The 15875-nt window shown below is 38.4% G+C and overlaps 1 protein-coding gene across 7 annotated transcripts in view; it reads left to right on the plus strand.

The window, feature by feature from the left end:
- Nucleotides 1–15875, plus strand: part of FERMT1 (FERM domain containing kindlin 1) — a 56234-nt gene that overhangs the window by 21642 nt on the left and 18717 nt on the right. For all 7 annotated transcript variants that reach the window (XM_057701516.1, XM_057701521.1, XM_057701517.1 and 4 more), the window contains 5 exons: nucleotides 4453–4560; nucleotides 4979–5110; nucleotides 6702–6751; nucleotides 13951–14075; nucleotides 14827–14933. In XM_057701516.1, coding sequence (XP_057557499.1) covers nucleotides 4453–4560; nucleotides 4979–5110; nucleotides 6702–6751; nucleotides 13951–14075; nucleotides 14827–14933 — 522 coding nt within the window. The remainder of the gene's footprint in view (nucleotides 1–4452; nucleotides 4561–4978; nucleotides 5111–6701; nucleotides 6752–13950; nucleotides 14076–14826; nucleotides 14934–15875) is intronic.

Consider the following 15875-nt stretch of genomic DNA (forward strand, 5'->3'; position numbering starts at 1 on the left):
ACTGCAGTGGCTTCTCTTGTTGAGGAGGACGGGCTCTAGGTGTGTGGGCCTCAGTAGTTGCAGCACACGGGCTCAGTAGTTGTGGCTCACAGGCTCTAGAGCTCAGGCTCAGTAGTTGTGGCGCACAGGCTTAGTTGCTTCACCGCATGTGGGATCTTCCTGGACCAGGGCTCGAACCCGTGTTCCCTGCATTGACAAGCAGATTCTTAACCACTGCACCACCAGGGAATTCCAGGACAGACTTTCTTAAGATTCTTATTATCCAGCCTCCTGAAAAGCACACACTTGGATCTGCATTTACCCTCCTTTCCAAGCAGCTTTAGAAATGCTGAGAAGGAGGGCACCTGTGGGCAGGTCACGGCCCCACTGGCCTGACAGCAGCACCGCGTGCTGGGCTCAGCTCACTGTGGATTTTGATGTTCCCTGTTACCTTTTTCCCTGGGATGCATAAAGTTAATGCAAAAGGAAAAACAAAATCATGCTAACCAACCTGTGATAAACCCATTTAGGTTCTCTGTCTATTCCTCCTCCATGTTTTCTTCAACATTTTTATCTTTTTTAAAAGATACAGTTAAAGTGTAAACTCAATATGAAAAAAAAATCAAACATAGGAGTTATTGTTTAGTCGGTACAGAATTCCAGTTCTACAAGTTGAAACAAGTTCTGGAGACGGATGGTGGTGATCGTTGCACAGCAATGCGAGTGTTAGTGCACTGAACCATACACTTAAAAGTGGTTAAGGTGGTAAATTTCCTGTGTCTTTTACCAAAATTAAAAGGAATTTTTTAAAAAAACAAACATAAAAAGGAACTATTTAGAGTAAAAATGTACTCAGCCGTAAAAAGGAATGAAATTAGGTCATTTGTAGAGATGTGGGTGGACCTGGAGAGCGTCATACAGAGTGGAGTAAGTCAGAAAGAGAAAAACAAATGTCATATATTAACACATATATGTGGAATCTAGAAAAAATGTGCGGGTGACCTTATTTGCAAAGCAGAAATAGAGACACAGACGTAGAGAATAAATATATGGATACCAAGGGGGAAGGGGGTGGGGTGAGAGGAATTGGGAGATTGGGATTGACACATATACACTACTGATACCATGCATAAAATAGACAACTGATAGGAACATACAGTTACAACCCAGGGAACTCTACTTAAAGCACTGTGGTGTCCTAAATGGGAGGGAAGTCCAAAAGGGAGGGGATATATGTATGTGTATGGCTGACTCATTTTGCTGTGCAGTAGACGCTAACACAACATCGTAAAGCAAAAATACTCCAATAAAAATTAATAAAAATATATATATATTTAAAAATAGAGTAAAAATGGAAAAGAGTCCTTTACCATGACCTTTCTCCCAAGAGGTAGCCACAGTTAACAGCTTAATGATTAACAGCTCGTTCAGATTTTGTCACGTACATTTATAAACATATTTTTGAACAGATTTTCAGGATCTTTTCTTCCTACATAAATAGGATCATATATTTGCTCTGTAGCTTGCTTCTTTTTACTTCATAACATATCACGGCCAAATTTTCATGTCAGCATGTATGTGTCTGTTCACTTCTTTTAACCCCTACAAAATAATCAAAGGAAAGGCTAAACCACAGTTTACCAGGATCTGTGGGTTGCTTGAAATTTTTGCTGTTTCAGAAACTGTGAACGTTCTTGTACAAGTATCTTTGATGAGTGCTTTGCATTTCTTTAGAATAGTAACCGTGGACATGTTCATGAAAGGGTAAAAAGCCATTTAAAGACCCGCCAAAGTGCTTCCTACTGATGTCATATGTGTAAGTGCCCGCTTGTACCACATCCTCACCAGCACCAGACATTATCAGTACTTACAACCTGGGTCAGTCTGATAGGAAAACAGAAATTATGTCATCTTGTTCCAATTTGAATTCTCTGATTATTAGTGAGGTCGGGCATCTTATCCAGTGTTTATGTGGCCATTTTGGTTTCTTCTGTGAATTGCCTGTGTATATATATTTGCCCCATCTTCTGTTGAACTCTTTATGTTTTTCATGTTTATTTATAGGAGCACTTTGTGTGTAATGGGTATTATCTTTTTTATTGCAGATATTTTCTTTCAATCTACATCGTATCTTACAAACATATAACCTTCTTCAGGGTATTTTTCACCATTAAAAATGTTTAGTTACTGATTGTCAAGTCAGCCTTATGCAGCATAACATAAAGGCTTCCTGACTTACTTAGAAAGGGCTTCCTTGCTGAAAAATTACAAAAAGTTTTCTTTTGTGTTTCCTTCTAATAGTTTTGATTGTTATCTTTAGATTTTTTATAACTGCTTTTAGATAAATAATTCACATAATACCATGCATTTCCCATACCAACATTTCACCCATTTAATATGTACAAATCAGTGGTTTTTAGTATATTCACAGAGTTGGGCAACCAACACCACTATCTAATTTCAGAGCATTTTCTTCATCCCACCAAGAAACCCATCCCTCATTAGGAGATTCTTCCCATCTCCCTCCAGCCCGCCCAGCCCTAAGCAACCTTTCTGTCTCTGTGGCTTTGCCCATTCTGAACATTTCATATAAATATACAAACTATGTGGTACTTTGTGACACTTTCTCTCACTTAGCATAATATTTTCAAGGTCCATTCATATTGTAGCATGTATCAGTATTTCATTTCTTTTTGTTGCCAAATAACATCCTATTACATGTGTGTGTGTGTGTGTGTGTGTGTGTATATTATATACATATATACATATATACATATACACATAATGTATCTACACATATACATGTATACACATATAATATACATGTGTATATATGTGTGTTTATATATTTATGCCTCTGTCAACTGATGGACATCTGGATTGTTTCTACTTTTTGGCTGTTTTTAATTATGCTGCTCTGAACATTCATGTACACGTCCGGGTTTTTTTCTTTCCTTTGACTTTTGTTAATTGTGGTAAAATATGCTAAACATAACATTTGCCATTTTAACCATTTTTAGATCTACAGTTCAGTGACATTAAGTACATTCACAGTGTTGTGCAACTCTCACCATTTCCAGAACTATTTCATCATCCTGTACAGAAACTCTGTATCCATTAAACAAAGCACCCCATTCTCCCCTTCCTCCAGCCCCGGGTAACATCTATCCTACTTCCTGTCTGTATGAATTGGCCTAGGCTAGGTACTTCATGTAGGTGGAATCACAGGATCATTGTCCTCTTGTGTCCGTCTGATTTCACTGAGCAGAATATCTTCAAGGTTCATTTACGTTGTGGTGTGTATCAGAATTCCTTTCCTTTTTAAGGCTGAGTAATACTCCATTGTGTCAATATATACTACATTTTGTTTATTCATTCATCTGTTGATAGATGTTTTGGTTGTTTCTAGCTTTTGGCTGTTGTGAATAATGCTACTATGAACACTGGTATATTAGTTTGAGGTCCTTTTTCAGTTTTTTTCAGTATACACTTATGAGCGGAATTGCTGGATCTATACTATGTTCAACTTTTTGAGGAACCACCAAACTGTTTCCCATGGAGGCGACACCATTTTAGATTCCCACAAGCAATGCACAGGGTTTCCAGTTTCTCCACATTCTCACCAACATTTGTTATTATCTATCTTTTAGATTAGATTCATCCTAATGGGTGTGAAGTGGTATCTCATTGTGGTTTTGCATGTTTAGATTCTTTAATCTGTCTGTATTTTATATATTTTGGATGTGTAAGATTGTTTTGTGATTTTCAATTTTTGTTCTCCAAATTGCTAGGCATTTTTAACACTATTACAATGTTGACTTCTTTCTTCCCCTGCTGATAAAATGCCATTTTATTTATATTAAATTATATACATACATAGGTCTGTTGCTAGATATTGCTTTATTGACATTTTGTGCATTGCTGTACCAACACCACACTCTTTCAGTTGCTGCCACGTTATTATATGTTTTAATATTTGGGAGGGCAAGTGTCTCCCCTACGTTGTTCTTTTTCAAAATATTCTTGGAGATATTTGAACGTTGTGTCTTTGAGCCCAGTTGATCAGCTTGTAAGAAGTTCCACTAAAAACCCCTGTCAGATTCTGATTAGAATTACAGTGTCTGCAGATCAGCCTGGGGACCCCTTCTCCTTATACTGCTTATCACAGAAACCATTCACCACCTGTGTTTCCCAGCAATAGAATTGTGATAAGAAAGGGAAAATAATGGAATCTAAGTTGGGTCAGTTTGGCCCCTTGAAGAAGCTCTGGAAAATATTTTGAGAAAGATAGTTCTTGATTCAGAAGTAAAATGAGCTGGGGCAGTGGAAAGTTAGAGAGGTTTCTTTCAGTTACCTGAAAGAAACTCTGCATCTGATTAACAAGGATTGGCCTCTAGAACTTTTTGTATTGTGGAATGTAAATATGCCCCCTCACGCACACACACACACACACACCCCTGTTTCTTTCTCTAGTATGATGCTGTCCGAATAAACCAACTCTATGAACAAGCCAGGTGGACCATTCTCTTGGAAGAAATTGACTGCACAGAGGAAGAAATGTTGATCTTTGCAGCACTACAGGTATGGGAACATCAGTACCTTTCTCTGGAGGAGACAGAGCAAATTTGTTCTCCTTAAAGTTTCATTTTCTTCCTACTGATTTTTTTTTCTTTGAAAAAGAGTTGAAAATGAGGGTAGTAAGTTTAAGTTTAAAATATTCCTCATAACCCACCCACATGCACATCTTATAAGGCATCAGTCCTGCCTTCCTCATCTCTTCTGCACTGCAAGGTCAACCAGTGATGGTGAAGAAGCAAGTTGGGATATGACTGACCATAAATCTCACAGTAATTTAAACTATGTGCCATTTTCCCTGCATAGCCAGGAGATCTCCTTCCAGGACATGTTCAGTATTACAGGGGAATTGTCTTCAAAGAAGAAATAGCTGATGGTTTCCTTTGTGTTTATAACATTCCTAAAACCTCTGTTTTTGTTGTAGTATCACATTAGCAAACTGTCGTTGTCCGCTGAAATACAGGATTTTACAAATGAGTCTGAGGTCGATGAAGTAGAAGCAGCACTTTCTAATTTGGAAGTGACCCTAGAAGGCGGGAAAGCAGACAACACTTTGGTATGGATTTTTCTGATAACTCAGAATTGTGGCTTTGTTCTGACTGATGGACAAATATAGATGAGCTTTTTTTTTATTATAAATAAGAGAATATTTTGTCTGATTTTGAGAAAAGAAAATACTCTCTTCATCTGACAAACTTAAACCTAGCAAGAACTGACTAGCTTTTCTCAGGTCAGCTATGTAGGAGACTGTAAGGTATTTTCATCACTCCCAGTGACAATTCTTTTGTATTGTATTTCTTCCTAAAGATAAGCTAGCTTGGCATGAGGGAGAAACTGCTGAGGGCTGCATTCCACTCGAGTGGATCGTGAATTGGCCCTTTAACTTAAGTCAAGAAGAATGAGGTAGCTGTGAAAGTAGAGAAAATGCTTCACAGATACAAAACCATGTGATCTGTTGACCTAGTCATGCATTACATCTGGGCGAGGTTGCACATTGTAAAAAGTTCCTGAACCCTTTTGACTTTAGTAAATAAAGAAAAACTCTCCAGGAAAACATAAAGAAATAACACTTTTACCATCTCTTGCTCCTGACCCAGGAAGTGTGGTTGAATGTCAGCTTTATAACTGCAGTGCCTCTCCTTGTTTGACTCACTTGTTGGGAGCCACCCTTTTGTTTAAATTCTTCAATCATTAGTTTAGTCACATTGAATCAGACAGGTAGACTCATTGTAATGGGGTATAAATAGTAATAGATAAAAATGAGTCGTGACATTGTTTTGTATTTAATATGTGTTCCCTTATGGTTAAATTCCTTAAAATAGGAAATTGGTATCATGCAAACGCAAATATTTCATACAACCTAAATTCCCAGATTCTGTACAGATTCAGGCCCTCAGATGCATGTATAAGAGACATGGGCCCCATGAAATCAGACTTCTCTCGTCTACTTCTCCACTAACTACTTACAATGGAAGAGTCATCCTTCTTGGAATAAATGAAAAATTCCCTTCTCACTTCCCTCAATATTTTTATTTGATGCCAAACAATAGTCTTTTCAGTTTGAAAATAGGCACCAACCTATACTGCAGAATGAACTTTGAACCAGATTGCTTCTGAGAGTTTAATCAGTGAACTAGATATAGCTAGACTTATCCACTCTGATGTAAACATTGCAAAATATTTTGTAAGAATATTTTTTTCTTTTCTTCTTTTTACAGTTAGGAAATTGTAAAAACTTTTCTAACTCAAATTTTTAACTTAAATGGTAGTGTATGGTCAGTTTTTTTAAAAATCTTTTTTCATTTGTGTAATATCTGACACAGAAAAGTGAAAAATACAAAAACGTACAGCTTAACAAATTAGTATTAAATGATCACCCAAGTCGCCACCCAAATCAAGAGCTAGAACCAGTCACCCTAGAGGCCCCACATGTGCCTTGTCCCGCTCCCACCCCACTCCCAAGGTAACAGCTGGAAATGTATCTGGTGTGACTGAAGAACTGAGTTTTTCATTTTATTTAATTTTAATTTATTCTAATGTAAATAGCTACACGTGGCGGGTGGCTGCAGCGTGGGACACTGCAGGTGCATAGTATCAACTCCACCTGACTAATTCCTGCTTGTTGAATGTTGTCTGCTTTTCCTCAGGAGGACATTACTGATATCCCTAAACTTGCAGATAATCTCAAATTATTTAGGTAAGTCACCCTTGAAGAGGAAAGAAGTTCCTCATAGCTGAGTCTTGCAGGTAAAGAGTCTCAGAATTTAAATTGAGTATCTGTTAGTCAGGTTCATGGTTCACAGGTAGGGCATGAGCTTTGGCATCAGACAGACAATGAATGGGGTCCTGCCTTCACAGTACGCACCAGCTTGGGGACCTCAGGCATTGTCCTTATGTCTCTGAGCCGCAGGTTCCTGATCAATAAAGTGGGGTTATACCTCCTCTTGGGCTTGTTGGGAGAATTAAGTTAAATGATGCATAGGAAGCATTGAGCGTGGTGCCTAGCTCATAGTACGTGCTTATTAAATGGTGGTGTAGACACAGCCGGTGCCGAAGATAGCGACACATGTGCCAGACTGGAGTTCCTTCTACAGCCCACCTGCTCAGGACTCTCCTACCATTTGAAGGTCTTTCACAGTTGAAAAATCAGTTGTCTCTAGAACTTTGATGCTGGGCTTATAGAGAGTAGCACCTTAGTTTATCTGCTGCCACCTGTTAAAGTATTTCTGATAAACTCATCAGTCACCTGAGGTCAATCTGAAACTGTTAAAAAGGCAGAGAAGTTTTTTACTTTCTTGGTGGCCACATTTGTGAGGTGGGTAAGGATGAAAGGAGTAAGGTCCCTTTGAAGTTCTATCAGTTACTTTATGGTTTGTTGACCTTTCTTAACAAGCTGACACTTCACTGAGGCGGTTGGCTTGAAAAGAAACACAAGTTGCTTTTGTTAACACATGACGGAAAGAAAGGCTTGGAAAGAAAGGCTTGGAAAGAATGAACAGTGAATCAGCTATAAATGAGAAATAGGCATCCAAAGGTAACATTGTTTGTCACTGGGTTTCTACAGGTTTGGGGGGAGGGGTTAGTTTTTGGTTTTTTTTAATGTGATCTTAGCAGATGGTCTCAAACAATAGGATCATTCTTTTAACAACCACACATGTTGTTATAATCAGAGCTACAGAAAAAATAATAATAATTTGAATACACAAATATATCTTTATAAATTATTAATAATTGTTCTTAAAAGAAATTCAGTTGCCATATTCTCTGTATAGAGCAAACTGAGCTCTTCGCAAACCAAATGATGCCCTATTCTTCCTATAGATGTTTTTGATGAAGGAGATGATATTCTGAAACTAAGCCCCAGGTCCGTATCACTTTAGGGTGACTATTATGCTAAAACTCACAAAGTTCTCCTCATATTTTGCCAGTGGACACTTTCTCTACCAAAGGTCTCAAGGTATTGAATGTAATATATAATATGTTTTCTGGAAGAAAAAAATAAAGGAGGAAGAGAAGGGGGGATGAAGCAGAAAAGGAGAAGGGAAGGTAGGAAGGAGGTTGGAGAGTAGAACTCTGCTGCTAGTGGGTGTGTGACCCTTCATTTCCCTGGGCCTCCTTCCCTCAATAGGAGAAGAGCATTGAACTAACCCTTTGATTTTTTTTTTCTTTAACAGTGAAGCTCTTTTTTTTTTCTCCCAAAACCACATCTGTTGAACCACTGTATAAATAGTGGACTTCACTTCCTAGCAACATGGCCTCTGATCTGATGCAAATTTCAATCTCACTGTAAATTCATTTCAGTGTTGAATAAGATAAAAATAAAAGAATTGTCAATACACAGTTGATCTTATAGTGAGACTGAGAGATCTCAGCTTGCAGGAAATGAAGCGGGAACTAGTTCTACAAAAGAAGCCTCATCTGCGCAGGGGGATTTGGCCATGAACATGGATTCTTGTGGCTTGGGGCTGGGATTTTAATCCCCATATGGGATTTAAGGTGGGGTTGCCTCCTGTAAAGCAGCGAGCTGGGACTGAAGCAGCTGCCTAAAGGCAGAAACTTGCTAGAGCTGCCTTCTCTGCTTAACAGGGAGTAGGAAAACTGCCCATCAGTCAAAGGAAGAGTAGGTTCATCCTTGCATGGAGTTCTGTGTGGGGAAGTGAGATATCTTTTGAAAAATCAGAGCCAAGGTCTGTGCCACACACAGATGTAGGTCTCAATTTAAACAGCTTATATGATAAGAGAATTCCGAAAAATAAAACAGCCTGGTCCAGAACCACAAAAGCTATGAAACCCTAGCAAATATAATTGCAAAAATACTTGGAGGGAAATATTCACAATCTAGCACACGTGGGCCTTGTACAAAAAACAGTAACACCCCCAAAACAAACAAACAAATAGAAAACCTCCAATAAAATTACTAACCATGTAAGTTCATGAACCACCATAAAGAAAAGTCAGTAGACCCAATAAATAAGAGGATTAGCAGTTTTAATAATTTTAAGGAATAGAAAAATCTGAAGAAACCATAAAATGAGTATGTTTAGATCATTAAGTACAATTTTGAAAGCTAAAAATTGTAATGAAAGACTATTAGAAACTCTAAAAAAGAAAAAATATAGTCATAGAAATTTAAAATTGAGCACATATATTAGACATCAAGTTTAAAACATAAAGAGAGGACTTAGAAAGGTAGAAGTGGAAAATATGATATAGATAGAATGAGAAGGTTCAACTAGGAGTTTCAGAAGGAAAAAAAAGGGAAAGAAGCAAACATTCAAAAGAGAATGCTTGAGAATTTTCCATCATTGTTGAAGATAAAAATCCTTATTAAATTCAGGAATCATAAATCCCAACAAAATAAATCAGTATAAAGGTACAACTTGATACGGCCAATGATTGGTAAGAGAAAGTCTTTAAAGTCAAAGAGAAAAGGTAGATTTCCTATAAAGGAAAAACAGTTCTTGTTGGTTGGAAGATATTTTGAAAGGGCTAAGAGAAGATAACAGTCAATCTAGAACTTTGTACCCAATCAATCTCTCAAGATTTTATTTGCTGCAAACCCTTAAATATGAATCAGGCAAGATACGATCCTAATAGTCAATTACATTTTTTAAATAAATTTATTTATTTATTTTTGGCTGCGATGGGTCTTAGTTGCTGCACACGGGCTTTCTCTAGTTGTGGTAAGCGGAGGCTTCTCTTCATTGTGGTACACGGGCTCCTCATTTTGATGGCTTCTCTTGTTGCAGAGCACGGGCTCTAGGCACATGGACTTCAGTAGTTGTGGCACACGGGCTTAGTTGCTACGTGGCATGGGGATCTTCCCAGACCAGAGATCAAACCCACGTCCCCTGTATTGGCAGGCGGATTCTTAACCACTGCACCACCAGGGGAGCCCTGAACTTTTCTTTCTGAAATTTCTTTTCCCTGTTCCTCCCATCAAATTCTTATTGATCTTTCATTCTGTGTTTAAACGTTGTGTCCTCTGTTACTCATCACTCCCATGTCCTTGTTGTATAAGTTACCACATTTTGTTATATTTATTTGCTTATACATTTCCTTCTTTAAATTACAAGCTCTATGAGGATTAGACGCTTTCTCATTCTTTTTTCTTTTGTTTTTGTTTTTTTGTCATTCTTCAGGTAACATTTATTGATTGCTTATTTTGTTTTTTGGTTTTCTGAAATTTATTTTCAGAACACTGATTTATAACATTATATAAGCTTCATATGTACAGCATTATATTTCTACTTCTGTGTACCCTGCGGTGTGCTTACCACCAAAATTTTAGTTGCTATCCATCACCGTACAGTTGATCCCCTTTACCCGTTTCACCATCCCTGCCCCATCCCTCCTCCTCTAGTAACTACTACTCTGACCTCTCTGTCTAGGTGTTTGTTTTGGTTTGGTTTGGTTTGTTCGTTTATATTGTCTTTTGTTTTTTTATTAGTTTTTTTGTATTCCATACATGAGTGAAATCATACGGTATTTGTCTTTCTCTGTCTGACTTATTTCATTTAACATAATACCCTCAAAGTCCATCCATGTAGTCACAAATGGCAAGATTTCATTCTATTTTGTGGCTAATATTCCATTGTGGATAAATATGTATATATTCATATACATATACAGGCACATCTTCTTTATCTGTTCATTTATCAATGGACACTTTGGTTGTTTCCATATCTTGGCTATCGTAAATAATGCCACCGTGAACATAAGGGTGAATATATCTTTTCAAATTAGTGTTATCATATTCGTTAGATAAATACCCAGAAATAGAATTGCTGGGTCATATGGTAGTTCTAGTCTTAATTTTTTAAGGAGTCTCCATATTGTTTTCCTTGGTGTCTACACCAATCTACATTCCTACCAGCAGTGTATGAGGGTTCCCTTTTCTCCACAACCTCACCAACACATTACTCCTTGTATTTTTTTATAATAGCCAATTTAATGGGCATGAGATGATTTTAAACTTTTGGTTTTGATTTGCATTTTCCTAATTAGTGATGTTGAACATCTTTTCATGTACCTGTTGGCCACCTGTATGTCTTTGGGAAAATGTCTATTCAGCTCCTCTGCCCAGTTTTTAATTGGGTTGTTTGTTTTTTGTTGTTGAGTTGTATGAGCTCTTTATATATTTTGGATATTAATGCCATACTGGATAAATCATTTGCAAATATCTTCCCCCATTCAGTAGGTTGTCTGTTCATTTCATTGATGGTTTCCTTTGCTGTGCAGAAGCTTCTGAGTTTTATGTTATCCAGTTTTTTAAATTTTGCTTTTGTTTCCCTTGCCTGAGGAGACTTATCTGAAAGATATTGCTAAGACCAATGTCTTAGCAATGTTAGCAAACATAGGCAGTAGTTTTCTTCTAGGAGTGTTATGGTTTCAGGTCTTACATTCAAGTCTTTAATCCATTTTGAGTTGTTTTTTGTGTATGGTGTGAGATAGTGATCTCATTTCATTTTTTGCCTGTAGCAGTCCAGTTTTTCCAGCACCATTTATTGAAGAGACTTTTCTTTCTCCATTGTATATGCTTTGCTCCTTTGACATAAATTAATTGTCCACGGGGAGAGTGGGGGGGAGTCGAGGGAGGGAGGGAATATGGGGATATGTGTATAAAAACAGATGATTGAACTTTGTATACCCCCCAAAATAAATAAATAAATAAATAAAAATAAAAAAAATAAATTAATTGTCCATATCCACATGGGTTTTTCTGCCAGTACCATGCTGTTTTGAATACTATGGCTTTGTGACTTAGTTTAAAATCAGGGAGTGTGATACCTCCAGCTTTGTTTTCTCATTTGTTTGTTTTTTGTTTTGTTTTGTTTTCCCCCTTAGGATTGCTTTGGCTATTTGGAGTCTTTTGTGGTTCCATTATAGACTTTAGAATTTTTTGTTCTATTTCGTGAAAAATGTCCTTGGGATTTTGATTGCATTGAATCTGTAGATTGCTTTAGGTAATATGGACATTTTAACAATGTTAATTCTTCCAATCCACGAGCATGGAGTATCTTTCCATTTATTTCTGTCTTCTCCAGTTTCTTTCAACAGTGTCGTAGTCTTCAGTGTAGCAAAGACTGTCTCATTCTTGTGTACAGCATCCCCCATGCAGCCACCTTCTCCACTCCTCCTTCCCTGCGCTGGCTCAGCCTCTGGGATGTGGGATTGGAGCAACCATCATTAGTCTTGGGGACGTGTGAAAGCAGCTGGAGGATGAGCCCACCTGGAAGAAGATAGCAGAGGGAATTTAAGACCTTTTGTTACTCTTAAAGTCCAGTTAAAATGGAGAAGCAGATTTTGTTCTTAATTCTGAATAGAAATATGTAGATGCCTGGGACTTCACTGTCTTTTGGTTGTAGGCTCTGTCTTCAGATTTTATTTGGAAAATACTATTAACCTTGGAGAATTTGATTCTTAGACAAGTAATCTTTTAAATACGTTCCTTAGAATTATACAAGCAGCAACTCTCAACATCATAAATACTATTTAAATGTAGTGATTTTCTAAGTCCTAGAACTGTTAACTCCATATAATATTTTTCAATATATTGTATAACTGTTATATAATAATCTCCTGTAATACATTGGGGTTTTGTTGGTTTGTTTGTTTTTGCTTTTGGCCGTGCTGTGTGGTATGCAGGGATCTTAGTTCCCCAATCAGGAATCAAACCCACACCCCCCTGCATTGGAAGCACAGTGTCTTAACCACTGGACCACCAGGGAACTCCTACATTGGTTTCGTTTTTTGTTTTTTTATATTGGTTTTTTAATGAACATCTTCTCCCTTATCCTTGTGTTAAGGATAGCACGTTTTTAGCTGATGAAAGACTAGTACTGACACGTTAAAAGACTTGCCCAAAATTATATATGAGTTCAGTCAATGCCAAGCTTCCTCTCTTCCTCTGTTCTTGAATGCAAAAATCCACCCCTCAGACCTGAGATAGCCTGATGCACCCTCAAGGTTGGGATTGTTCCACTGAACCACATACAATTCCTATTACCTCTTCTTTGTCCCTCTGTACCCCCTTCCCCACCCCACTGCTTGCACTCTTGTTTTCTATTTTGAATGACCCAGCTGAGGCCTGCCATTGGCACCACCAACCTTGTCTAGCCCAGAGTACAGTGTTCTGGCCCCAACAGAAAAACAGATCTCCCATTTTGGAGATCTTCCCCCAAAATATTTTTTATTGAAGTATAGTAGATTTACAGTGTTGTGCCAAAATATGTTTTAGTAAGAGTCTATATAGATTAGCTGTAGATTTTGGTGATTTCCATGACACACTGGGGATTTTCTGGTGGTTTCTCTTAAGGGTCAAGAGGAAAGTACAGAAAACATTGCTTACTTTTATATCTGATATTTATGTCCGATAACTTGAAGATTGTGCTGTCCATAGAGACAGCTTTTTCAGATTCAAGAAAACTGAAATTTTAGATGTCACCAGATTCACAGATGTTCCTCACATCATCACCTCATAGTAATAATAATAATAATTTGCTGAGCACTTCAGATTGCCAGGTACCTCATAGAGAGTACCTCTTTCCATCCTCACAAAAGCCCTATGAATTGAGGGCTGATACTCTCCCATCACACAGAAGCAGTACACATGGTCCAGACAGATGAAGTGTCTTTCCCAGGGTCACACATTTATGCAGTAGCTGAGCCAGAGTGTAGCCCCGGGTGGTCTAGCTCCTGAGATTTTGCTTTAATGTTTGTATCAAAACCCCATTTTCAGTTTTTAGAAATGAGTTAGCAATTTGAAGATTATTTTAGAAAATAAAGAAGGTATTGTGTCAAAGGGTTCCTAGAGCATCTTGATCTGCTTGAATTTGCAATGTGTCCTACATTTCTGGATGGTGTTTCAAATGCTTACTGTACTTTAATTTGCAGGCCCAAGAAGCTAATATTAAAAGCTTTCAAACAATATTGGTTCGTCTTTAAAGACACATCTATAGCCTACTTTAAAAATAAGGAACTTGAACAAGGAGAACCAGTAGAAAAACTAAATCTTAGAGGTAAGAGGGTCCAATATCTTGGTATGGCTTCTCATGGCCCAGCCAGCAGATGAAACCCACCCAGTGAAGCAGGTTCACTCCCAGAGGAACCTTTGTATGTCACGGGTTGTCAGTAGCTGCCTGTCTGCAGCTTCTCCTCCCCGTTGAAGCCTGGACCCAGAATGCAGACCAGTGGGTGGCTGTTTGTGTTATGCTGTCCCTTCTTTCCCAGTGTGTCCAAGTCTCTGAAGTGGTGGTAATTGGTGTCATAAACGTAGTACATGAGACATTGTTGGATCCTGAAAAGCTTTCTGAATTCCAAAACAGTTATGTTTAATTCAATGTCACTTTTGTGCCTGATTTCTGAAAGTAGCTGTGAGTGTACTGGTAACTCCATTAACTAAAAGTTTAATTAACTAGTACACTCAATTCCTTTATCATTGTGACAGAGAATTCCTTCTGCTTTAATTCATTTCAAAGTTTTTATTCAATAATCAATCCTATGAGTTAAAATACCCAATCAACTTGAAAAATGAATTCAATTGATGATATATTTAAGAAAGCCATAAAAGAAATATTTTTACATATCCATGTTAAATTTGTAACTTATCTAGTTATCCTGTAACTAATGTGATCAGCCTGCTCCTCAGTTTTTCAGGAGAGAACCAAATCTGAGGAGGTTTTGTTCAAAGTCTCTGTTTTAGATACACATCTGATATTTGTCTAGGAGATCTCTCAGAACTCAGTTCTGTCCCTGCCTTCTATTGTCCAGGCTGTGAAGTTGTGCCAGACGTAAGTGTAGCAGGGAGGAAATATGGAATCAAGTTACTGATCCCGGTTGCTGATGGTATGAATGAAGTGTACCTGAGATGTGAGCACGTAAGTAAGACAACAAAAATGTTAGGTCACTGCACCTTTGTTAGGCCTCAGGACAAACTGTCTCAGGTGTTTTCTCAAATGAGAGCACTCATCAGTCAGCTATTGCTTTGTAACAGTCACAAAAATCACAGAGACACGTACCAGTACACATTCTGCAGGGGGCTGGGGTTTGGACTATCCAGCTGGGGCCAGCTGGGCAGATCTGTTTTGAGCCATCCAACTGGCTCTGCTGGTTCCTTACCGCAGGCTGAGCTCATGGGTTTATTCTGGGTCCCAGGCTGCCCAGGGAGGCTCTTAGTGATGGCAGAAGTGTCAGAGGGGAACTGAGAAGGTGTGAGACCTCCAAAAGCTTCAGTTTGCAGTCAGTCGGTAGGTACACTGTCATTCCCACCCATGCTCCATTGGCCAGGGTGGATGGCCAGGCCCGAAGTCGAGAGATGGGAAATTCCCTCTGGCTCTGGTGGGAGGGACTGTGAAAGTACAAGGCAAGAGGTGTGGATGCTAGGAGGGTGAAGACTGAGACGAGTGATTCAGTGAACCACACCTGCTGTTGCCCTGAGGAATTAATTCCACTCTTCACCTGCATCCCCTCAGCTTCTGGGACCACTCCCCTTCACTCCCCGAGGTAACAAATGAGCACAGACATTAAAGAACAATAGAAGCCACCACTAACTGGTTCAGCTCTGCCAATGGACCTGATTCCTACCATGGAATTAGAATCTTAGTACTAAGGATGGGCCAGGGGAGAAATAATATGTCAGTTAATAATTTGTCCTCATTTTCTTCTGTCGTAAAGATGTGATATGAATATGGAAATACATATCCAGGACGCTGTCTGGTAGTTTGGGTTTTCACCTGTCTGTGCTCCAGGGAGCTCCTTTGTGTCTGTCCTTGGTTCATCTTTAAATGCAAAGTTCTCCTCACGGAATTTCTCAAAGCTGA

Source organism: Hippopotamus amphibius, chromosome 12 (assembly GCF_030028045.1).
Source record: "Hippopotamus amphibius kiboko isolate mHipAmp2 chromosome 12, mHipAmp2.hap2, whole genome shotgun sequence".
Classification (NCBI taxonomy): domain Eukaryota; kingdom Metazoa; phylum Chordata; class Mammalia; order Artiodactyla; family Hippopotamidae; genus Hippopotamus; species Hippopotamus amphibius.